Source organism: Stegodyphus dumicola, chromosome 2 (assembly GCF_044657685.1).
Source record: "Stegodyphus dumicola isolate Sdum_Otavi_A_Nest chromosome 2, ASM4465768v1".
NCBI lineage: Eukaryota > Metazoa > Arthropoda > Arachnida > Araneae > Eresidae > Stegodyphus > Stegodyphus dumicola.
Window position 1 is genome coordinate 102,589,861 of NC_140769.1, and position 27,231 is coordinate 102,617,091.

General features: G+C 34.6%; 1 protein-coding gene across 1 annotated transcript in view; it reads right to left on the bottom strand.

Moving 5' to 3' along the window:
* Window positions 1-27,231, bottom strand: part of LOC118194407 (protein O-mannosyl-transferase Tmtc3-like) — a 384,082-nt gene that overhangs the window by 111,689 nt on the left and 245,162 nt on the right. Inside the window, exons 6-9 of the mRNA XM_085810972.1 lie at window positions 14,406-14,521; window positions 5,281-5,438; window positions 3,329-3,581; window positions 885-1,033 (exon numbers count right to left, since the gene is read on the bottom strand). Coding sequence (XP_085667098.1) covers window positions 885-1,033; window positions 3,329-3,581; window positions 5,281-5,438; window positions 14,406-14,521 — 676 coding nt within the window. The remainder of the gene's footprint in view (window positions 1-884; window positions 1,034-3,328; window positions 3,582-5,280; window positions 5,439-14,405; window positions 14,522-27,231) is intronic.

A 27,231-nucleotide genomic window follows, 5' to 3' on the forward strand; every position in this document is an offset into this window, starting at 1 on the left:
GCAGCATCAAAAGGCCTATGGCCATTCTTAGTGATGCTGTTGACTAACTTCTGTATGACATGTTTTGTGTTGTGCATTAATGCTATTTCTTACCTGTACTGTATTTGTAAATTATTCTATGGATGTATTCCTGTTTTCTTTTAATATTGCACACTGAGTCTTGCACTTACCAATATTTTTGCATTATTTTTTGCTATGTACTGTTGTTTCTGTTCCTGCTAGTGGCTTTCCTGGACGGCATTTTCTCTATGTGAATCATGTACGCTCTCATTGTTTATTATTAATCATCCTAACTTCATTATTAAGCCCATATATATATATAAATAATTCTTATAAATTTTTTTAAAAAAAAATTTCGAAAATAAAAATTAAAAAAAAAAAAAAAAAAGAAAGAAAAGAAAAAAAAATGTTTATTAAAAATCTTGAGACCATTTTAGATTGGTTTGGTTTATTTAATTATGGCAAAGCACTCGAGGGCTATCTGCCTAAGGAGAGGGATCCCTTTATGGAGGACTTTCTAAAAAAAAAGGGTTCGTATACAGGTTACACAGGGCGGCATTTTAGAATCGATGTTCTTTTTAGAATATTAGATTTTTTTCGAAATTTCAATTATTTCAATTAATTGATTTTTCCAAAATACTAATTTTAATGCAAATACTTTTATTACTTAATTCAAAACCAATTATTGAAAAATACCTTTTAGACGTGTGTTAACGCTTTACTTTCCTAACATCAAGTCCTCCCCTTTGTCCATGGTTATGAGGTTATATTGTATGTCACACATTTTAAGAAATAGAATTAAAGTATTATTAGCAATGTTGGTAAAATGAAAATATGCAGATATTGGGTAAAAAGTTTCAGAAAAATTGAAAAAGGATTATTACATCCTATTATGAAGAAGGCTCCATCCATAAGACAGAAGTAAACAGAATCCCATGCTTGGTGTGTAAAGTATTCTTTCTGCGATCACAAAACCGACAGGAAAAAATAAATTTGATGCAGGCAAGAAGGGAAAAGCTAAAAATGCTGCACCCTGCAATAGAGAAATGCATTTGTTGTGAATTGCAGAATTCCGAATTAAACATACATTGAAAAGTAACCGAATGAAGTTTAAAAACATGTTATTTAACATTTTATTAAACATGTTATTTAAACATGTTAACAACGCTATTTTTGTTGACACTACTATTCTTAGATCTTGAACAGTAACAGCAGAAAGTTACAGAATATTTGCGAAATTAAAACCCTGCTTAAAGACTATTTTATATTAGCATTTTCTGAAGAAATATGGCTAAAGAAAATCCTCAGCATCTGTTTTAGAGATAGTATGGCTTAGTCCCTATTCACATCAAATTAAATCCTATAAAACTTAATGCTACAAAATTTATTGGTATTTCTAAATATAAGTAATGAAACTAAAGTACCTTATTAGCTGAACATGTCTTATACAATTAAAACAAATTAAGAAATAAGAATAGCAAACAAATATTAAAAACAAATTCTCAAAATCAAATTATCTTTAAATAATCAAAATATATTATGCTGTTGTAAATCTAACTGCACACAAATAATTGTTTTGCATGAAAACGTTACCTCTTGTTTTAGTCAATAATTAAGTGCAGAAAGTTTTGGTCTGGTAATGAATTTCTGGGACGGCAAAATTAATAAAGTTTTTTTAACTTCAATATTACACAAAATTCATTTAAAGATTTAATTAATTTAAAGCAAATGGAGTTTTCTTTTCAAAGTACATGATATCATTTCTTCATGGAGCAAAACAAGTATGTTTTAAAATGTTGCTTCCAAAAGAAACTTGTATTTTTACCCCGAATGTAACAAAATAGACAGTTTGTTGTGCTTATCACACATTCATGGAATATATATATATATTTTAATTTTAAAGAATTCTAAATCAAACTGCTCAACTTCGAACATAACTTGTAAAATTCAAGTGATTGCACTTTATACACAGAATTTTACCTGCATAAATTCTAGAAGCAAACAAGATTTTCATAAACAAAAGGATTTGGTAATATTTATAATTGGAAATAACTGTTGAGCATTGAGAAACATTCTGATTTTATTCAAGAATTTCTTTTACAGGAGTTAATTTCAGTACTAATTTTAATTACTCGTGAGAATAATTATTATTAAATCACTATAAGCTTGTAAAAATAATTTGATGTGTAAGGAAAGTATTTTGTGCTTTTTGTTTTATTATTAGCATAACTCCTTCGATCTTTCAGCTTGAATCAGAGCAGTCGTAAAGTTTCTCAAAAGCTGTATTCGCTTTTGTTGATAAAGTAAACGTGGACATGTTTTTCTTTAAAGTTAGCAATTTCTGAAATTTTCGTGAAGTCTATAATGAACGTCCTATGGTATAAGCATAAAGATAAAAAGCGACGCTAATTTCTTTACAGCAGTCAGCGGTGGATAAAACTGCAGTTATTGATTAATTTCCCTCTCAATCCCTCTTATGATATTTTGTAATGAAAATAATGAAGTTCTTTAGACGCAAATTTACATTTCTCAACATCCATTTTCAAACTCGCTTCTTTTAACAGAGCAAAACTTAGATTATCAATATGCTTAGTAGTATTACTAGTTACAATTATGTGATATATTATATTTTAAAAGTCACCTTTCATTTAGAGACCATCTTCTTCTGAAAGTGTCAGGATTACATCCATTGCCCTCTGAAACGTAAAGAGATTTCTTACAAATCCAAAGCCAGGTTTAAAAACGTTTACACACGCAGCTCTTTGAGGAATGCCCTTTTCTTTTCTTTTCAAGCCTCATGCTTGTCTGGAAATCCAACGAGATCATATTTTTAGTCCATTTAGTTCTCCTAATTATCACTTCGAGGGCTCACCTACTAAAGGCTGGATGTTTCTTTCTGGGCACCTGCCATATGGATGTTTCGGTCTTCTGTCACAATTGTGCTCCACTACATTTTCAATAATGTTCCTATTTATCCTTTTTATTTTCTTTGCGAAGTTTTGCTTACATTACCCTTGTTCTTACGACTTGGTTATCTTACGGTATTATTTGTGTTGATTTGGAAAGCTTTTGCACAATATTATATAGAGAAAATGGTTTAGTCTTTAATTTTTGCACACCAGTGTAGATGCCGGATTATCGGCTGTTTCAAACCATTGGGTGCTAAATTATTGAATTTTGACTCTACCTCCTATGAGGTGTAAGGGTAAGAGGCCTATTCGTAACATGTTTTCTAACACACATCTGTTGTTTTTAAACGTAATAAGTAAACCTTCATGTAAAATAAACAAATAATATATTTTGTGAAAATGGCGACAATATCACTTACCATTAAAATAGTTCTTGATCTGGAGTCATCTTCCCATATACTGGTCCACAGCATAGCTCCAAAAATTAAGTAGAATGCCATAGTTGCTGCATTGCGCGGATCTGAGAAGGACTCCACGAGTGGAACGGTGCCCATTGTCCAATCACAGCAGAGATCACAAGGATAGAACAGCAACCAGCTATTCAAGGCTACTAAGTAGTGCATCGTAAGTTGACGAGCTGGAGTTGCAGCTGCAGCCGCAGGATTGTCAAATCTATTGGATTACAATAGTAATTAATGTAATTGCATGAAGTACATGAACACATAATGCCTATACAAAGTTTCAGGAGGGAATTCATAAAAGTCTAAAACTGAAGAAAGAAATTTTATTATTGTTTAATCTCTACATGCATTCATTCTAATGTTACACTTAATATGTTTTTATATCTTCTGAATTGCTTCGTGCATGTAAATGATTATTAATTGTTAATAAAATCTACTGTGAGGTCAATACACGTTTCGTTAAGACGTTCTATCCTATATTAGGCAAGAGGAGAAGCTCCAGCAGAAATTGAAGTCCCATAATATACACTCATTAAACTATATCCCAAGCTCTGCCAAATCACCTGCGCTCGGAAGGTTAGCCATGTCAGCTTCTTAAGAATAGAAGGAGATATGGGCGAACGGTCGTGCTAAGAGACGTCAGTTGTTTTGCTTTTCAGAGGTACCATAAACAGAAAACGTGTTTTCATGCAATTAATCTAGATCTGAGGCCATCTGAATACAATTTTAAAGAGCACAGTGACCTTAGATAGGTCATATATATTAGGTTTTAGAAATCTATTTTTCATCATATCATTACCCTTTTTCAGTTTCTGATATTTTCTTAGACTGGTGAACTTCAAAATGGTATTTCATGTAAGGAAATCATTAACAGCAAGCAAAAACCAGGTATGGCGAGTGAGAGGAATAACTAAAAACAGTTCTAATTTCTTTTTAATAAACTGCTTCGCATTCTGCGATGAAAATTTCTCTCGTGTTTTCACTGGTTAACTGTTGGCATCTATAGCGGTAGTTATCGATTACACAAAATTACACGAAGAATTCTTCTAAAACTTCTCTCTGAAGAAGAAAAATATGCTAATACAAAAGTTCAAGACGTGTTAGTAACCAATGCCTTCATTACCATTTAAGACCTTCCTTGGGAGCGATTGAAAACATTCTGCTCTAAACTTCTAAAGATGCTCTCTGTAGTCATTACAGAAAATGAATTCTGTACTTTTCTTTATTATTCTTAAAGAAATCTATATTGCTCCAGGTTACTTGCCTTGTGTAATGAATTGGTTTTAATAACGTTGCTTGTTGCACATCTTATCAAAATAAGGGAACTTCAGATATCCAGAATAACTGAGATCATAGTCCATCAGAATGTTTGTAAAATCCGGATAATTCTCTTCTTTCTATAGGCTAAGTATGCATTCGAAAATGAGGAAATTTTATTATTTATTTGCTTCAAAGCACAACACATTCCTGCATCAAATAAACGAATTAACTTCATATTGATAAGACCTTTATGTGTCTCAAATAAAATTATTAGCTTAAATTTGTATTGATGAATACATCAGCATTAGTTGACTTCTGAAGCATTTACCTGTACTCCTGAAGTAAGCAAAGAATAAAATGTTTACCCAAAATATGCTATTGCTTTTCCTTTGATGTATGTAAACTGCGTACACCAGCGGTAGACATCCAGCTAGCATTGATAGCATATTTAATGAACCAGGTTCATTTGCGGTTTTGCAGCTGAAGATGATGGTTCGGTAAAACCATCGAAACTAGTCCTGTGAAAATTTGGTAAATATAACGCTGATTTTTGTTGTTTGACTTCTGAATTAGTAAACTAAGTAAGTTAAGCAATTAATTTTAATTAGTTTTGTTATAAGCTGCATTTAATGAAATTGAAACCAACATACTTTGTAAAAACTGGAAGTTGAGCGCCCATAATATTCAGTCTCAGCAATAGAAGAAAGACAGCACATGCGGCTAAAGATGCCATTCGCATTCCTGCATCTCTCAATCCAAACTGAGTTTTTGAAGATTGAATAGCCTGGAACATTTCTGCTAACCTAAGCTAGGAAGAAAAGGCATAATCGTAAATATAGTTATCGAAGAAGAGTTTCATTGATAAACTATCATTATAGATTTTCGCAAGCCCTGACAGAAATATTTACTTGACCCTTAAGAAAAAGAGAATTTCGACGTTTAAAATTAAGTAGCATTAAATTTGTTTTAATTTATAGGAAAATAACTAGATTGAAATTTCTATCTATAGTGTCTTTTTCTTTTCACTGATTATTACGAACTAGAAATATATTGTTACACTACATTATCCTTTACAACAGCGCATATACTAATTGCGACATTACGTTTCGTTTAATTTACTATATAAGATGTTATTTGCTGTGAAAAGCTGCATATATTTAATGCTCATTCAATACTGAATTTCTCAATCTTAGTACACTGCTGGCCACTCAAATTGCAACACCAAGGAAGAAAAGAGATATCACAACAAAATTTATTTAGTAGATAACATGTTGACCAAGTATCAAATGATTAAATTTATAGAATTCTGTTAAGTGTGGTTCTTTTAAGAGACAGTAGCCAGAGTAGCCGACATTGTTGGAGATCACCGCTGCTACATGCCTCGGCATTGATTCAAAGAGACTTTGGATGTGTTTTGGGGGTACAACAGAACCAGCATCTTCCACACGTTGCCAAATTTGATCTGGTGTGGCAGCTTGGGATGTAATCTGGGTCAACCATGCACCACATGTTTTCTATCGGCGAAACATGCGGAGAGCGAGCCGGCCAGTGAAGCAATTCAATATGGCGATTGACGAAGAACCCTTGGATAATGCGTGCCACGTGTGGTCGCGCATTATCCTGTTGAAATTTGGCTGAGGTAAAGTCCTGAAGGTAAGGAAGGACAACTAGCGCCAACACCTCGGAGCTATAGCGCTGGCTGTTTCAAGTACCGGCAATGCGTAGAGGAGTGCGAAAGTGATATCCAATACCGCCCTATACCATAATACACGGTGCAGGACCAGTGTGGCGGTGCATAACGCAGCTGTTCAGAATCCTCTCTCCATGGTGTCTTCAGACTCGAATTCGACCATCGTGGTGTTGCAGACAGAAGCGTGACTCGTCAGTAAAGACAATTTCATTCCATTCTGCCGTCCACAGCCTTCTTTCATCGCACCATTGGCGGTGGAGACGTCTGTGGTTCTGCCTCAAGGGTAGACGAAGCAATGGAAGTCTTGCGGATAGACCACTCTGCTGTAAACGGCGTCGAATAGTACGCGCAGACACTGGATGATGCGTTACAGACTGAATGTGCTGTGCTATGGTTCGTGATGCGACTGAGCGATCCGTCACTGTCATGCGCACATTGTTCCTGTCATCACGTGAAGTGGTGCACTGAGGTGGATGCGATCGAACACGTCGGTCCGTCGTACCCTCCTGCATCCAGGGCTCACATATCCGCATTACAGTTGTTTGGTTTCGTCCAACACGACTACCGATTTTCATAAAAGATAATCCACACTCTCGGTAGGCGACTATCCTTCCTCTGGCGAACTCCAATACTTGATCAAACGATGATCGCAGTTTACTACGAGACATATTTGATCGCTTTTTTGAAAAAAACCACAAGAAAAACGCAACTGCCGAACTTGAAATCGTCGAAAACTCTAAGCCTTAAATAGCGCTTCGAAGTGGCGCCACAATTTTCTGTCGCGTCATGAGCGTCTGCACTGAAATTCATTTCATTTGCATATCTCACCTCCACTAATGCATGTTGTAAATTTCATGGTATTTGCATGCTTCCATCAGGGTGTTGCATTTACGGTGGCCAGCAGTGTATTTTAACAAAACTTAGCGTTTATGATGAAATTAAATGGCAGGTCCAAAGTCTCAAGAACTTGTAAAAGGCTTAAATACAGGAAGATTTAGCTTATTATAAATAATTAGCTCATAAATAATGAAATTTAAACGAAGTCATATTCAAAGAATGCAGTTAAGACTCTAATAGTTATAATTCATCAAGACGTAAAAATAAATTTGCAAGAAAAGTCAAAATGAAAAATGGTTATATTACACTCATGTCCATAAATTAAGGATAATTTGGAGTCACGCGGAAATCGAACTCTAAAATAAATATATCACCTGTAAAATCACTACACACATCTTCAAGAATCATATGCAAATTTCAGGAAGTAATCAGATGACACCGATGGTACGTCACAATGACAAGAGTGTAAGAGAGTGATATATAAGGAATACAGGCAAAGAAATAAAATTGTTCGCAGGCGCATTATAAGCATTTCAGTGCAATAACCGAATAGTTATGACACAAAGGACGCATGTGGATGATTTTTTACATGGTAGAATTATCGGCCGTCTGGAATGTGGGCGTACCCAACTGGAAGTATCAGACGAACTTGGAATTGCGCAGAATGTCATCTCCAGGCTTTGGCAACGATTCCAAGATGATGGTAATGTGAGTAGACGTTACAGCACAGGCCGCCCCAGAGTTACAACGTCGAATGAGGACCGGTATTTGGCAGTTACTTCCAAAAGAAACAGGAGGAGCACAGCCTCAAACCTGTCTCGTCAGCTCTCTTCAGCCACTGGTACGACAATTTCAAGGCAGACCGTGTACAGACGCTTAGGGCAGATTGGTCTATATGCTCGTAGACCTGTTAGATGCATTCCACTTATTGCAACTCACTGTCGCCTGCGGTTAGCCTGAAGTAGAGAGCATGCATTGTGGACACCGCAGCAGTGGGCTTGTGTGACGTTTTCCGACGAGTTCAGGTTTAGCTTGCAGTCTGATTCTCGCCGGACTTTCATATGGAGAGCTCCAGGTACCCGTTACCACCAAGAAAACATCATTGAACGACCCTTTTACGGTGTCGGGAGTGCTCGTTTATGGTGGAATTATTCTGGGTTCCAGAACTGACCTGCATGTTCAAATTGGAACCATGACAAGCCAAATCTATCGGGACGTCATTCTCGAACAACATGTACGTTTGTTTCGGGGCGCCATGGGCGCACAATTTGTGTTTATGGATGACAACGCCCGTCCTCACCGTGCAAACATCGTAAGCGAATGCCTTCAATTGGAGGATATCACCCGTATGGACTGGCCAGCATTCTCACCGGACTTGAATCCAGTAGAGCACGTGCGGGACATGCTTGGCCGACGAGTTGCAGCCCGTCAACCTCCTCCTATATGTCTATTGGAACTTCGGAGAGCATTGCTTTGTGAGTGGTGTAATATCCCCCAAGATCAGATCGATAATTTGATACTCAGCATGCCTAGGCGTTGTACGGACTGTATTGCATCGTCTGGGAGACATACAATGTATTAACAATCATACCAACCATGTAATATTGGTTCTTTTGTAAATAGGTTTTTTTTTGTAATTTGCTCCAGGGAGAAAAAATCGCTAATTGTTTTAATAATATCAAACATATAGCATCTTTTTTTGCTCGTTACCTTTTGTTTAATAAATAAGCTTTACAAATAAGTAAAATTTGTTTTGCTTCTAACTCTTCCTTTGCCTGATTTAGCATTATCCTTAATTTATGGACATGAGTGTAGAAGAAATAAATCATTAATACTAATAAACGTGGCTTGAAACTTTAATAATTGAAACACATTTGTGCGCACTCTATGAGCCACAATAGGTGCTTCTTATTCATACCTAACCTGTTTTACAGCAAATGGATTCTCCTTTCCAAAGCTACGCATAAGCGTCGTGACGGTCTTGTCTGAATTGGCAGTCCAAAGATGCGTAATCTTGATGTTTTTAAGGAATAACGAAGTTATTGAGAATACGGAAATGGCATAAATAAGATGTTGCTCAAACCCATTCAAGGTGCTTTCAGACAAAATAGAGACTTCACTACGGCAATCTTTATCTTAAATAAAGCAGAGGCCAAATTACACTTTTTTTGCAAAAACATCGAAGCACCAAGAAGAACTTTTGCGATCGTGACGAAATTTGGTACACACAAAGATCTTGATCGAACATGCATATGATCAAAGTTTCAAGGCAAATGAATTGGAATTGCGATCACAGCGCGCATTTCTAGTGCAAAATTCGCAGAGTATATAACCATTTAATAGAAGCGAAAAATTTAATTTTTTAGTTGCTGCCATTTTAATTACGTAAAGAAGAAACCAAAGATGCCATTACGACGATATCTTATACCTTACAGACAACTAAACGACTTCGAACGTGGTCGCATTTAACGTGGTCGCAAATTGCTGACCAACTACTAATTTGAACAATCAATGGGTGATAGCGAGCAGTGGACAGGTACTATGACCTTGATTTTTTAATCATTTCATTATCTGTGTATGAGCTATACACATATTCATCATAAATAGCCACTTCCTTCGTCGTGCTTCGATTTTTTTTTGTAAAATAGTGTATATGAGCCAAAACCAAAAATCATTCGGAAAAGTGTCATCATTACGGAACGATGATGTTAAAAAGATGATAAGTTCAACAGAAGTTCAGGAGTATAAAGAGTTATGATGATTCTAATCCGTGGTAATGATGACGTACCTAGAGGACAGACATTCCTCATTGATAAACAATCGATGTGCAGCTTCTTTTTACGTTTTGGAAAGTTATCCTCCATTCAGCACTGAAAACGAAATTGTGACACTTTCTTCAGAACACCATAATCATATGATAGGAAAATGCTACGGCATATAACGTAATCTCTTACTGCTTGATCAGCTCGATGGGATTCAGGATTTCAAAACCATCCATCATACTTCCTGGACATAGGTTTCTGTAACTATACTTATTCTCTAAAATGAAGTAACCAGTTTGAAGCTTTTGTATCCAAAAAGTTTCTGTGAGTTTTCGAGCAATAGGCAACTTTATTCATACCATTAAGAAAACAGATATTGCTATGACTTCCCTAAAGATGACAATAGGTTGGACACAACGCTGGTAGTTACATCAAAGGACAGCAAAAATTTCATCTGTTTCTGTATCAATGTAAATTAATGGTTGCAGTTATTAAAATTCCAAACCTATAAACTATAGTAGATGATAAAAATAATCAAAATTCACTTAAATCGTATAGTTAAAATTTTGTGTAATGTCTAAACATTAAATTGAACTAGTATTCCAAAAAATAATATTCAAATATTTGAATAAAGATCCAACTATCTTATTATTAAATACGCAACAGCTTCAGATTACTTTGTGAAAACTCCTATGAAATACAAAGCTGTATTCTTTAACCGCATTGGCATCAAATAAAATCCACCAGCACTCTCACAGTGACTGAAAAACAATTCAGTTTCACAGTTAACTTCTTATACTGCAGCTTTATTTCATATTTGAAGTTAGATTAAAAATATCAGATCTTGGTTTCATTGGATTTATCTTGGTTCTTGTTTTTGTAAATAATGCATTAGTTGTCAATATTTTTTGGAGAAAGCAATTTACCTTTTATAAAGATGCAATAGGACATTTAACAAATTCAACTAATAAGCAGCATTAATCTCTAAAATTGGTAACCGTAAGTACAAAAGTCTGAAATCATAGTTAATTTCGTTATCATAGTTACTTCAGCATATAGCTGGAGCAGCGCTGGAGTTGTCCAGTAAATATAAAAGCTGGAATAATGTTTCTCAACAGATAAACATTACTCCAGGATTTATAAATTGGTAAATTATAAGCAATATGAATTCATTCTAATGTATGTATAAGGAAATAAATATTAAAAAAAGTGCAACATGTAAAATGACTAGCAAATGAAAATAATGGATATAAGATATAATTAATATATATTAGGTGCATAATAATAAATACCACAGATAAATAACATATACCAATGTAAATAATATAACGAACATTTATTGCCAAAATAATAAAGTATTTACAATAGAAATAAGTGATTTGTTGACAAATGCACTTAATTTCTTCCAATACGATAAAATTTCTTTATATTTCAATTCTGACTTAAGAAGAAAACTGAATTATAAGTTTAAATATGAGGATTCATTAATCATGCGGATTAATTAATTATTCATTAATATTAATTATATGAATTCAATAATTCATTATTAGTATTTATTAATAATAATTAATGTAATTCATTAATTAATTCATATAATTATGAGGAAGAAACAGCTTTTGGAATAAGAATGAAATGAATATGAGATATTTAAATTAAAACTCTAGTTTATATAGATTTACTTTCTTTCTTTTACCTCCTGCCAGTATATATATATATATAAAGGAAGTAATGCTTTCGGTCCAGAAACTCGATATTGAGTTTTTTGAGAGTAAATACAAATTAGGGCCCCACAATACGTTTTTACTCATTGATGTCTGTCTCTGTGTCTGTATGTGTGTGACGGTGTTTACGTCCACGGGAGCTCTTATAGAAACTCTCCAAAATTTTCCTTTCCCGTATTTAAGCTTTCTATATTCATATAAATAGTTTATTGGATTTGCGGTAAAGTTGGACAATCGGAAATGGTTCCTTACAGAAATCCCAGAACAGTCTTTAATGGGTAAGGGCAAATGGTATTTTACTTGAAGCTTAAAGCAGTTTTTAATGAAACGCTATATTAAAATATCATTCAAAACATTTCGATTTTAGTATTTAAGACCTTTATATCAATGGAAATTACACATTAGATTTCGGCTAAAATTGATAAACCGAAGGAGAAATTTTGCTTGAAAAACCTAAATTAATTTTAGGGTAAAAATATATTATGAAAAAACTTAAAACCTCTCAAATTGTGCGTTAAAAACGTATGTGACTGAGAATAGCACATTGCATTTCAAGCAATAAATGTATTCTTGGAATCATTGTAAATGCAACAGTACTAAGCTTATTACGAAAACGAGCTCTCGTTATAAAAAATTAAATGTGCTATCCTTAATCCTTAATTTTGTATCCGTTTCACTTTTTGTGTCGGATCACTTTTCACATAAAAGAATACTGCCACCAAATCTCTAATATTATTTTTAAAGAAATGATGTAATAAATATAAAAAATATAGAGAATATAAAAAAGGTATGGCAGCAATTAACATTCTATTGGGAATTGTAAAAACATGCTGAGTTTAACGTTTTTGTGATTTTGGTGATGAATTTTATGTGACGTAAGCGTCGAAAGGGATATTCAACAAATAAAGCTCAAATGACAAAAAAAAAAAAAAAAAAAGTTGATGATTCTATTAAGAAAACTGGACACTTATATCGTAAACTGAGAAAAGACTGAAAAAATATATGGCAACATTCAACAGTCTATCGAAAATTTTACACATATGTTGTTTTTAAACTTTTTGTGAAGGTCATTTATTTGTGAATCCGAAACACTGTATAATCAGAACATATACTACGAAGAATTGATATTTTCAAATCAAAGTATGAGAACAGATGTTCAGTGAGCTGAAATAGTTATCATTATTGATTGTATCCCTGAAAAGAAAAATAAATTTATATTTAACAATGAACTAAAAAATTTATCAAAAAAATAGAATTTGTTTACAATCTATCAACAGGAAATGATAGTTTATGTAAAGCTCATAGTTATATACTGGTCACGTCAGACTTTTTTATATGCACAATTAAGCTATAGCGTAAATTCCTTTGGTCGTATCTTACGAAAATTTGCTATGTCGCTTAAATTACTTTGGAAATTGATTTTAACAGTGTAAGGTAATTTTTTTTAAAATTCAGTCAAATTTTTAAGCTTCTTTTTTTCCATTGGACTCCTTAATTTTAATAATACTTCAAAAAATTTCAATACCACTAGCTTGAAATATGTTAAAGGTATTAATCCATTTAGGCAAAAAAATAGTGAGTTTGCTGGTTGTTCAAATAGTTGACAACATTTTTCATAAAATATAACTGATAGCTGAATACGGCTCAAACAATATATCTTCATTTTGTTAATGTTGTATGATGAGAGGAATCAAACGTTGCTTAGATGCTTTGATTTAAATAGATGAGCTTCTGACAGTTCCCCGGAAAAGACTCGTTTAAAAGCATTGCTTTGCTGTTCTATAGCATGCCATATTACTACAGTTTTAGCAAATTTTGCCTGAAGGCTTTGTTCATAAGGGTATTAAAGCTTTGCTCTTAGTTTGTCTTTAGTTAGCCCACTAAGATTAGAATCAAATATAAAGTGCGATAAGCGTCGGTCTGCTTCTAGATGGAATCTATTCGTACAAAGTTTTAAGATAGTATATCTGCTTCAAACTCTTGATCATTTTTATGCTATGGGGAAAAGCTAATAAGCTGATAAATTACTGCTTTCCATAATATTATCTTTGCTAATTCGATTAGTCATAGCTACAATTTCCGGGGACACTTAAGAGCAGAAATGCCCAGTTTCACTGTGAAACTGTTTTAATAATGTGTTTGATTATTTCTCAGAAATATTTTGTTGCCTTCTACATTTGACTTTTTCCAATTGTTAAGAATAGCAATTTTGCTTCTTTTGACATCAAAATTATAAAAGCAGTCTGTTTTATGCTTAATCGGTTTCGTTAAATCAGATGCAGCTTTACAAACATTTCTATAATTTCCCTACAACTTTTAATGTTTTGAAAGGCATAAAACTTTCTACACTGGCAGCGTGATAAATTGCTTATCTATTTACATTGGTTCATAATTAACTAAAGTCGTAGTTTCATTTTTATCCGGTACGTTCTTTATAGAAATATATTATTTATATGAACGTGTCCTAAACCAGAATTATCAAGTTTAAGTTTAAATCAGGTGTACTCGTTTAGTTATTTTAAGTGCACTCTTTTGTGGTATTTTAGATATTTTAAATTTAACTAAAACGAATCTATTCTCGAATCGCAAAGATGAAGTACTCCATAACTAATAACTGATTTTACATTGTAAAGCAATAATGGTGATTACTCCGACAACTTGCTAAACTACTGTAACCATGTTTCTAAATTAGTTTTCAAAAAAGGATAATATTTACATATAAATATGACAAATACTTATCTGAAGAAAATCAAATATAATATTACTCGATGGACTATGAAAATTTCATATACACAGCACACTCCGACGACTGTTATTCCTTGTTCTTTGCAAAATGTGGCCATACCAACAAATACTGTGCATAATGACATACACAACCAATCTGTGAATGAAAAGTACTTTAATTTGCATCTGATAGTTTTCTAAATATTTGCTTATAAATTTGTTAAACATACATGTATATAAAAGAGCAATATTTATTCAATAAATACATTTAATGTTGTACAAAATGCTGCGACATTTATTAATTGCGAAAGAGATAAAATAATCAGAATTAACTAAATCTGGCAAATTTTCTAGCAGGAAATGCAAATTAAATACAATGGAATTAATAACTTGGAAAAAAAAAAGGAAAGGAAAGTAAATTAGTACACAAAATTCACATGATATTAAATAATTACTTATATTTCCTTTTGATTTATTATCTGCTACTGGAAGAAATAGAGCAATGTTTCTTAACTTAACCTGGAACAATTTTTAACTGAATTAATTGCAAAAAAATAATTTAAAAGAATCCTTTAAATTTAAAATAATTAAATCAGAACATATTAGTAAAAAATGTAAAGTAGTTTACATTATTAATTAATTTTAAGTATTTTAAATTATACATATTTTTTAATTTTATACATATTTCATAATATATATTTTCAAATTGGCAATTCACCTTTAATTTCCTAATTTTCAATTAAAGCAGAAATTAAGAATCCCCTTCAAGTCATGTGCATTTTTCCTGCATTAACTGCATTTCTGTATATATTTGCCTATTCGCTGCTCAGGATTAAAACAAAGAGTTCTGAGATTATAAATAATGCTAGTTAGTTATAAAGTAGCTTTTTTGCTACTTGCCCTGCCTATGTAGGTCTCGTCTTTTTCCCTGGGCTTCGTTTCCTACTATCTGAAATGCAAGCTCGGAGCATGGAACTTGTGTAACCTTATTTGTGTATCGCGTTTGGTTGTACCAATTAATCAAAAAATGCATTCCTGAAGACTTGTTTCTGTTCAAAATAAAAAAAAAAAAAAATTGGCCATCAAACCAGATGTCTTCGAAGCAGTTTTTTTTGGTTATGACTAAGAAATAATTGTTTTCAGTGTCTATTGACAACTATTTACTATTTAGTGTTTTGTATTACTAAACAAACATTAGTACAAATATACTATAATAAGAAGAACTACTAGCTTTAATTTAGCAATAGTCCCTTTCGTACCTAATACTTAATTTGGCTACTTCACCTTTCTTTCCTAACAAAGTACTTAATCAATCTATCATGCCAGCTTATGTAATTACGTCGCATTTCGGATATTTTTTATCCAATCACAGAACAAAATTTTAGCGAAGAACCGACACTATAATCCTTGCTGCCTTTAAATGCTCACTTACTTCCCGCTTTCCTCTTGCTCTGTCAGCAAGTGTCATCTCATTGCTCTGTTTCGTGTATTGTATAAAGATGTGATAAGCTATACAATTTATGGAGCGCATATCGCACCCAAAATTATATGTGATTGAGAATATGTACCTGAAGAATGCCCATCAGTAAATTATGAATGGTCTACGACCGCATCTGCTATTTTTGGTTCTTCCTCATGAATCAATGAAGCTTCAGTTCTTGCCTAGTGAGCAGAAGGAGTCGTCATTCCATATATGCAGCAAAGAATCTCAAATTATCTACGGAATTATTACAGTTAGGAGTCGACAGGATTTTTTTACCTGCTTCGTAAAACTCCAATGGATAAAATATCTACAAGTCCAAAAGTGAAGTGAAATGTAGCATTAACGACTGCAACTCGAAGCAAGTTCACTTCAAAAAAGATAGGAAAAATTTTTCGAATTAAGTCAAGGTTAATCTGTGTTGTGTGTTAAGCGAGAAATTTAATTACTTCCGTTTGTAAATGTGGTTGTCATGTTAAAACAACACGTTCTTGAATTAAATCTAATCGAATAAATTAAACCAAGTTTGTTTTTGGCGTAAAAAATGAAAATTATGCTTTGAATTAATCACTACATTTGCCCTCTAAAATTAGTGCTGAAATTTGTTTAAAAAAGTGTGAAAAACTTAATAACTCATTATTTATTTTAGACAATTTTGAATTTATAAGTTTCATGAGTAATTTTAATGTTATTTTATAATTAACTGAAAACGCTTTTAACGCCATTTTATATGACTAAATAAAGAAACTTATTGATTCTTTAAAAATATATAAATGAATACAAGGTCCAAAAATCTGAAAAATGCCTGAATTAAAATCCGAAATTATTTCCTTAGATAAACGTATATTTAACTGTCCTGTATTTGATTAATAAACGGTAATGGTGTAAACAAATATTTTGTGTTTTTTGAAAAACGATGTATTGCAAAATGTATTTCTGAGAAATATAAGTAATTATATTCCCAGATTGTTTTAAAAGCGGATGCCTTGCAATTTTATATCCGCGAATGTGTCGAAATTGAACACTGAATTGCATTAAAAGAAAATTTTAAACTTACTTTTCTAGTTCAGAAAATATTATATTTGATGATTTTGTTTCGGTTACATACAACAGTTTTAGCGATACTGATAATTGTTTTCGTCAAAAATTTTAATTCGGTTCTCCATTACATTTAAATGATAAAACTCTTACTGAGTGGTTAACACAAAGATTGCCGTTTGCTACTGTCTGTTCGAAATATAAGCTTCCTTTAGAATTGGATTTCCTTAGCAAGAAAGTTGTTTCTAGCTTCAAGTTCAACTCAACTGCTATTAAGTGTCATTAATGCGGTCAAATGTATTGTTCCTAGGCAGAATCCTTATCCATATTTTAATTATCCAAGATATAATACTACAAGACCATTCTACCCTGGATCTTATAGTTGCCTCAAAATCCACTCTGAAGAAATGTTCAGACCTACCACTGAGATATCTGAATGCACAGTATCCAGTATTAAACTGCAATTCACCTCATCCTTTCAAAATCAAACTTCACCTTAAAGATAAATGTAAAGGTAGAAAATATTAACTTTCCTGCTATCAGATACAGATAATCAGGTTAACGTAAGCTATAAAAATTCTTAAGTTGAATTAATAATTTTGAAACTCTCGAAAAACAGAGAATTATTTTCTTTATCTTGAAGTCTTTCTGTCATAAAATTAATAAATTGTCATTCAAAATTGGAAGATTATGTAAAAATATGGTATTATTCTCCTTTAAGTTATTTATTGTTGTCTTCATCTTGTGTTTCTTTGTTTAAACTGCAAATGAATTTTACTAATTATGAGGCATATCAATTTAAGAGGATTGCGAGTGAAGATGCACAATTAAATAATCCTTTTAAGGATAATTTCTTATATTTAATTGAAAATAATTAAAATTAAATGGACTGTTTTAATACCATTGTAAATAATGAGTGCGAAAATGCCTGCAAAAATGACCAATTGAAAGAATTATTATATTATTATATGATTATAGTCACATATTTTCAAAACGTAAATATGATATGGATTATAATGAACATCCGAAAGTAATGTTATTGATTTCGAAAATTTCTGTTTGGAAAAATTCCTCAGCTATTTTCAAAGAGCCCTTTAACGAATTTTATCAAATCTCAAAATCAATTAGCTTTACATTATTTTAATAAAACCATATTATTTTTCAAAATTACGAAGATTTAGACCATCTTAATGTAATATTTGATGTATCTGATTAAGAAAATATAAAATTAAAACCTTTAAAGTGCACTCTTTCGTAAAGAAAAAATAAATTATTTAAGATATGAAGTTCAAGTTGGAATACTGAGTCAGTAATGGAAACGTTGAATTTATTAAAAAATTACAATCCCCTAAAGTTTTTAAAAAAACAATTTTTTGGAAGTATTAATGTTTATTATTAATTTATTTCAAATTATGCAAGAAAAAGAGCTGGTCCAAAAATTTGCTTCAAAAAATACTTCATATAAATACACCTGAATGCCAAACAGTCTTTCAAAATTAAAAAAAAAAAAAAAAAAAAAAAAAAAAAGGGACTTATTTCCAGACTTCTTTTAACTCTCTGTTCCATAATATTCCTATCATGTATTTTTAGACGCTTCTAAAGAAGCTGTTGGTGCGGTTTTAAATGAAGAACACCCAGATCGTAATTTAAAAGCTATAGCTTTCCATTCTCGAAAATTAAGGTCTTATAATAAAAATTATACTAATGCTGAACTATAATGTTTAGCTATTGCAAGTGCTATTGATAAATTTCATTGCTATGCAAAATGGTCTAGCGCGTTGCGCAGCGACACCACAGATCCGGTGTTCGATCCTTGGCTCAGCCTTTCATTCCTTGAGTGGGTCGATAAAATGGGTACCAAGTTCGCTTGGGGACTAAACATGGGTGTCCTGCGACAAACTGACCACTTGTGCACGGTATATGCTCATGAACTCCGGGGCCCACAGTCAGGAACGCAGATTTCGGGGCAATGCAGGCCATGGCCCACTAGGATTGGATTGGATTATTCAATTACGGCAAAGCACACGAGGGCTATCTGCCTAAAGGGAGGGATGCCTTCGTGGGGGACCTTCTAAGGGAAACTGGCTCGTATACACGTTACACATGGGGAAAACCACGAAAACGCCCATGCAGCCAGCCCGTTCGCGGGGTTCAAACCTCGAACCGAACCGTGTTTAGCGTCTTTACCTCTCGGCCGCTGGTGGGCTCATGGCCCACTAGGGCTGTAGCACCACTGAGTTTAGTTTAATATATGTATGGTAACCATTTTACTATATATAGTGATCATACTTCCCTTATTTGGCTTACGAATATAAAACATAGCACAGATAGACTATTTAGATGGTTTTTAAAATTATCTGCGTATGATTGTAATGTAAAATACAAGAATGATTGTATTAATGTTTAGCTGATATGAAAACTAGAAATCCCATTTATCAACATTTCAATATCCAAACTAATTTAATATTGCTAGAAAAAACTGAAGACATCAAACTTTGCATAATGTTTGTAATCTTAAGTATAGGAAAATTAACAATATGTTAACCATAAAGAAACAAGGATTATATAAAATTGTTATACCACTAACTCTTCATACTATAAATTAATTAAAAAAGCTCATGTCATATTTGCTCATATTAGTGTATCTTATGTGTTAAATTTATTATCTCATCAATACTATTAGGCAGGTATAGTACAAGATATTGGAAATAATTGTAAACATTGTAAAGTATGTTAGTTTAATAAGAAAAGTAATGAAAAGAAATTTAGTTTAGTGCAAGCACAACCAGCTAAAACATATTTTATACAGCAACGAGCTTTAAGTAGAGTATTATTTCCGGTTCATTAGTTGTAAATCTGTTCGATCTTCTAGTAAGTAAGAGAGATCTGTAATACGGAATTTCGGATAATATTTCATTCGGTGTAACTGGCCATGAGTAAAATCTGATTTTTCTAAATTTATACCAACACGATCTCTTTTTTTTATTAAAAATTATATTTGATTAAACAGTTGGAGAACTTATTGTTTTCTAATTAAAGAAAACTAAGTGTTTATAATACATTTAAAATATATACTTTGAAACGAATAGCAGAATTTGATTTTTTTCTACGTTACTTCTATAGTATCAACAAAGTTAAATTCAATTTGATCTGAAAATGTAAAATTCTGGCTATATTTAGGTAACAGTAAGCAATGCTCGTTCAGTCTCAACAATGTGTTATGGTTTATATATGCAACAATCTATACTATTAAAATCTGTGTGCCTCTGTCTGTTTGTGTGTTTGTAACATCATCTCCCCGGGAACGGCTGGGTGTAGAGCTTAGCGGAAGGTACCGTTGGATTCAGAATGCCCGTGGCTCGCCGGATTGACCATCGGCATCTTCGTGCGACTTTAATTAGCCGAGATATTAATTAAAAACTGATTTTCTCCCTACATTTCCCTACGTTTTGCACTTTCTTTCACGGGTTTCCCCTATTTTAGGGATTTGGCCGAGTGCCAAATTCGTTTTTCTCGAATATCTGCGGAACGGCTCCGAGTTGCGATTCGAAACGCATATCCCCGTATTCGAAAAAAATCAACGAATCCATCGATACCGGTCCCATCTTCGTACGACAATAATCGGCGGAGTTATTAATTAAAAACTGCGAAAACGTTATTTCATTTTTCGGAGTGGCAACCGTCTCGGAATTAGCTGAGACAAAATTGCTTTTTCGAAAGCGCCGGGGGGATGACAATTGCTTCCGCTCGAGATTTGTGCTGGCGAAAGGTCACGTGTCAATTTCTTTTTTCTTAAATATCTATGGAACGGCGCTGAGTTGGAATTCGAGGCAGGTGTCTGCGGATTCCAAAAAATTCTACGAATCCAACGATACCATTCTCATCTTCGTAGGACGTTAATAAGCTGAGATATTAATTAAAAACTGTGAAAACGCTAATTTTCGGGCTCATTTTTCCGATTGCAACAGTTTCTTGAATCGCCGCAGATACAAATCAAGGTTATATTCTAAAGTTGAATAAAGCACGCGATTGCATGTTACCTAACTGTATTTTAAAAATATTTCGTTAATGTAGGCATTTTAAATAAACAGCTGCTTTTCACAATTTTTTTTTTAATTTCAGGTTAGGATGATTGTCACGTTAATTCTTTTATTGATATTGAATAAAAGTTATTATATTACATTAAATTTAAATGATGACGTTCTTGAAGTTGTACAACTTTAATCAGCTGGGATATTAATTAAAAAATCTGAAAAAGCTATTTTTTAAAAATATGTTGTTATTTTTTTAATAATAAATTTGATTTTTTGGAATAATATATTTTTTTATGTTATTAGATACGTGCACTTAATTTAGATATTATCTTTTAATGCAAATGATATTTTAAATAAGTTCGCACCAATAAAAATTAAATTCACACTTTTTTTTTTTTTTTTTTTAGATTAAAGATTTTTCTTTGCTCCTTTGAGATGGTATACGGTAACTTTCGAATCCCGGTGAGCAGGCAGGCTACACTCATGTTTTTTGTGATTTTACGCATATCTCTTGTGTATGCAGTGTCTTCTGGATGCATAAATGAATAAAGCTGAACTCTGGTAGTTCGGTCCTAATTTCGAATCCCTTCGAACGGGCTGGGTCCATGGGTGTTTGCGTGATTTTACGCATGTGCCTCGTGTACGCAGCATCTTCTGGATGCATAAGTGAATAAAGCGGCCGAAATTCGCTCAAAACCTCTGATTACTGGTAGTTCGGTCCAACTTTCGAATCCAAGCGACCGTGTTGGCTCAATGTGTGTTTTCGGGATTTTTCGCATGTGTAACGTGTATGCGGTATCTTCTGCATGCATACTTGAATAAAGCGGGAGCAGCCCGCGCAAAACTACAGAACACTGGTAGTTCGGTCCAACTTTCGAATTCCGGGGTACTGTACATAAAATTTGGTCGCATACGTGAATACAGCGCGCGGATACCGGGTAAAACCGCTGAACACTGGTAGTTCGGTCAAACATTCGAATCTCTGCGAGCGGGCTGGCTGCATGGGTGTTTTCCTGATTTTCCGCATGTGTATAGTGTATAAAGTGATTTCTGGATGCATATGTGATAAAAGTGGGCGCAGCCTGCTCAAAACCTCTTAACGCTGGTAGTTCGATCCAACTTTCGGTGTCGGCGAACGAGCTGGCTCCCCGGGTGTTTTCTTGCTTTAACTCATGTGTATCGTTTATGCAGTATCCTCTCCATGCTTATGTGTATAAAGCGGGCGCAGCCCGGTCCACAAAATCGCTGAACACTGGTATTTCGGTCCTACTTTCGAATTCCGGGGTACTGTATATAAAATTTGGATGCATACGTGAATACAGCGCGCGGATACCGGGTAAAACCGCTGAACACTGGTAGTTCGCTCAAACTTTCGAATCTCGGCGAGCGGGCTGGCTGCATGGGTGTTTTCGTGATTGTTCGCATGTGTATCGTTTATAAAGTATCTCATGGATGCATACGTGAATAAAGCGGGCACAGAATACTGGTAATGCGGTTCTGGTAATGCGGTAATTTCGAATCCCGACGAACTGGCTGGCTCCATGGGTGTTTTCGTGATTTTACGCATGTGTATAGTGTATGGAGTATCTTCTGGGTGTATATGGGAATAAAGCGGGCAGAGCCCGCGCAAAGCCACATAACACTGGTAATTCGGTCCAACTTTCGAATACCGGCGAACAGGCAGGCTCCATGTTTGTTTTCGTGATTTTACGCATGTGTATCGTTTATGCACCATCTTCAGCATGCATACGTGAATAAAGCGGGCACAGCACGCGCAAAATCGCTGAAAAATTGTATTTCGGTCCAACTTTCGAATCGGCAGCGGGCTGGCTGGAGGGGTGTTTTCGTGATTTTACGCATGTGTACGGTGTACGCAGTATCTTTTGCATGCACACGTGAACACTGTTTTGGGCGGGCTCCCGCCCAAAAGCGCTGAACACTGGTATTTCGGTCCAAATTTCGAATACCCGCGAAAGGGCTGGAAGCATGGGTGTTTTCGTGATTTTCCGCATATGTATAGTGTATGCGGTAACTTCTGGATGCATAGGTGAAAAAAGCGGGGGAAGCCCGCGGAATGCCGCTAAAAAATGGTAGTTCGGTTCAACTTTTCAATACCGGCCAAATTTAACATAGGATATCTTTTAAAAACGAACAATAATAAGCGGGCTTCAGCCCGCTCAGCTGGCGGGCTTGCCCGCTAGTCTATACTATTAAAATCTGTGTGCCTCTGTCTGTTTGTGTGTTTGTAACATCATCTCCTCGGGAACGGCTGGGTGTAGAGCTTAGCGGAAGGTACCGTTGGATTCAGAATGCCCGTGGCTCGCCGGATTGACCATCGGCATCTTCGTGCGACTTCAATTAGCCGAGATATTAATTAAAAACTGATTTTCTCCCTACATTTCCCTACGTTTTGCACTTTCTTTCACGGGTTTCCCCTATTTTAGGGATTTGGCCGAGTGCCAAATTCGTTTTTCTCGAATATCTCCGGAACGGCGCCGAGTTCGAATTCGAAACGCATATCCTCGGATGCTAAAAAAATCAACGAATCCATCGATACCGGTCCCATCTTCGTACGACAAAAAGCGGCGGAGTTATTAATTAAAATCTGCGTAAACGTTACTTCATTTTTCGGAGTGGCAACTGTCTCGGAATTAGATGAGATAAAAATACTTTCTCGAAAGCGACGGGGGCGGGGAAACAGCTGGCTTCCGCTCCAATGTTGTGTTGGCGAAAAGGTCACGTGCCAAATTCTTTTTTCTTAAATATCTCTGGAACGGCGCTGAGTTGGAATTCGAGACAGGTGTCTGCGGATTCCAAAAAATTCTACGAATCCAATGATACCATTCTCATCTTCGTAGGACGTTAATCAGCTGAGATATTAATTAAAAACTGTGAAAACGCTAATTTTCGGGCTCATTTTTCCGATTGCAACAGTTTCTTGAATCGCCGCAGATACAAATCAAGGTTATATTCTAAAGTTGAATAAAGCACGCGATTGCATGTTACCTAACTGTATTTTAAAAATATTTCGTTAATGTAGGCATTTTAAATAAACAGCTGCTTTTCACAATTTTTTTTTTAATTTCAGGTTAGGATGATTGTCACGTTAATTCTTTTATTGATATTGAATAAAAGTTATTATATTACATTAAATTTAAATGATGACGTTCTTGAAGTTGTACAACTTTAATCAGCTGGGATATTAATTAAAAAATCTGAAAAAGCTATTTTTTAAAAATATGTTGTTATTTTTTTAATAATAAATTTGATTTTTTGGAATAATATATTTTTTTATGTTATTAGATACGTGCACTTAATTTAGATATTATCTTTTAATGCAAATGATATTTTAAATAAGTTCGCACCAATAAAAATTAAATTCACACTTTTTTTTTTTTTTTAGATTAAAGATTTTTCTTTGCTCCTTTGAGATGGTATACGGTAACTTTCGAATCCCGGTGAGCAGGCAGGCTACACTCATGTTTTTTGTGATTTTACGCATATCTGTTGTGTATGCAGTGTCTTCTGGATGCATAAATGAATAAAGCTGAACTCTGGTAGTTCGGTCCTAATTTCGAATCCCGGCGAACGGGCTGGGTCCATGGGTGTTTGCGTGATTTTACGCATGTGCCTCGTGTACGCAGCATCTTCTGGATGCATAAGTGAATAAAGCGGCCGAAATTCGCTCAAAACCTCTGATTACTGGTAGTTCGGTCCAACTTTCGAATCCAAGCGACCGTGTTGGCTCAATGTGTGTTTTCGGGATTTTTCGCATGTGTAACGTGTATGCGGTATCTTCTGCATGCATACTTGAATAAAGCGGGAGCAGCCCGCGCGAAACTACAGAACACTGGTAGTTCGGTCCAACTTTCGAATTCCGGGGTACTGTACATAAAATTTGGTCGCATACGTGAATACAGCGCGCGGATACCGGGTAAAACCGCTGAACACTGGTAGTTCGGTCAAACATTCGAATCTCTGCGAGCGGGCTGGCTGCATGGGTGTTTTCCTGATTTTCCGCATGTGTATAGTGTATAAAGTGATTTCTGGATGCATATGTGATAAAAGTGGGCGCAGCCTGCTCAAAACCTCTTAACGCTGGTAGTTCGATCCAACTTTCGGTGTCGGCGAACGAGCTGGCTCCCCGGGTGTTTTCTTGCTTTAACTCATGTGTATCGTTTATGCAGTATCCTCTCCATGCTTATGTGTATAAAGCGGGCGCAGCCCGCTCCACAAAATCGCTGAACACTGGTATTTCGGTCCTACTTTCGAATTCCGGGGTACTGTATATAAAATTTGGATGCATACGTGAATACAGCGCGCGGATACCGGGTAAAACCGCTGAACACTGGTAGTTCGCTCAAACTTTCGAATCTCGGCGAGCGGGCTGGCTGCATGGGTGTTTTCGTGATTGTTCGCATGTGTATCGTTTATAAAGTATCTCATGGATGCATACGTGAATAAAGCGGGCACAGAATACTGGTAATGCGGTTCTGGTAATGCGGTAATTTCGAATCCCGACGAACTGGCTGGCTCCATGGGTGTTTTCGTGATTTTACGCATGTGTATAGTGTATGGAGTATCTTCTGGGTGTATATGTGAATAAAGCGGGCAGAGCCCGCGTAAAGCCACATAACACTGGTAATTCGGTCCAACTTTCGAATACCGGCGAACAGGCAGGCTCCATGTTTGTTTTCGTGATTTTACGCATGTGTATCGTTTATGCACCATCTTCAGCATGCATACGTGAATAAAGCGGGCACAGCACGCGCAAAATCGCTGAAAAATTGTATTTCGGTCCAAGTTTCGAATCGGCAGCGGGCTGGCTGGAGGGGTGTTTTCGTGATTTTACGCATGTGTACGGTGTACGCAGTATCTTTTGCATGCACACGTGAACACTGTTTTGGGCGGGCTCCCGCCCAAAAGCGCTGAACACTGGTATTTCGGTCCAAATTTCGAATACCCGCGAAAGGGCTGGAAGCATGGGTGTTTTCGTGATTTTCCGCATATGTATAGTGTATGCGGTAACTTCTGGATGCATAGGTGAAAAAAGCGGGGGAAGCCCGCGGAATGCCGCTAAAAAATGGTAGTTCGGTTCAACTTTTCAATACCGGCCAAATTTAACATAGGATATCTTTTAAAAACGAACAATGATAAGCGGGCTTCAGCCCGCTCAGCTGGCGGGCTTGCCCGCTAGTATATTACATTAATTGCTGTAAGACTGTTACTGGGGTTCAAGTGAAATTCCACTTCCGGTTGTCCATAAGAAAATGTTATGGGTTTCAAAGTACCACTTCCTGGGTCATCCAGTTTAACCCAAAATCTTACCAACTCGTTATACGAATGCAAAAAGATTAAACACAGAAAACAGAAAATTTTGGAAGTTTGGGATAAGTTATAGACAGAGACACATATATCATTACAAAAAATAGCAAAAACGTAAAGTGGGGACTCTAATTCGTGCTTATTCGCTGAAAACTCGATATCAAATTTTCGGACCGAAATCGCTACCTCCCATTTAGATATGAGAGGTGATGTATGGGGGGTTATAAAACAGTAAAAATGTAAACGCGCAAATGAAAAGGAAAATACGATAAAATGGAAGAATTTAAACGCTGAAAAAAATGGATAAGTCTCTACTAAATCAGACTGGTTAAAAATAATAATAATAAACAGAAAGCGTTCTTCTATTAAAATGTTTATCCACGAACTCTAAAGACGGACTACTACATATAACATCACAGTTTCTTTTACAAATAAATACTAGCGCCATCTGTTGGCATGCTGAGACTACGTAATTACAATATTAATAACTACTTTCTTATTAATAAATACAAAAGGAAATACAAAAGGAAATACAAGATGGTATACTATTTACAATTTCAATTATGTACTGTTACATAATTGAAGTAAGTAAGTACAAATAAGTAAAGTAAGTACAAATATCACTCAAGAGTACAAATTTATTCAAAATCTACGACCATTTATAGTTGCGTTTTTCCTTAATTTTACGTGGAGTTGAGTTTAGTTTATTATTTTTCAGGGCTGAAATAATTAAATGAAGGGGGGAAACGGTGTAATTCAAACTAAGAACGAGTTAATCAGTAATGAACACTTGTAATCTTTTTTTCCTTACACAAGTTAGAAACCAAGCTGCGTTAATTTCGAAACTGTTACTTGGTTTTATTTCAAAATTTATGTGTATGATTATTGCTTTAAGTTAAAAAATAAAAAACTAATATAATGATTTAAAAAATTCTGAAAAATCGCAGATTTAAATTTACTACAATAATTGCAGTTGGAAGACTGTGGTTT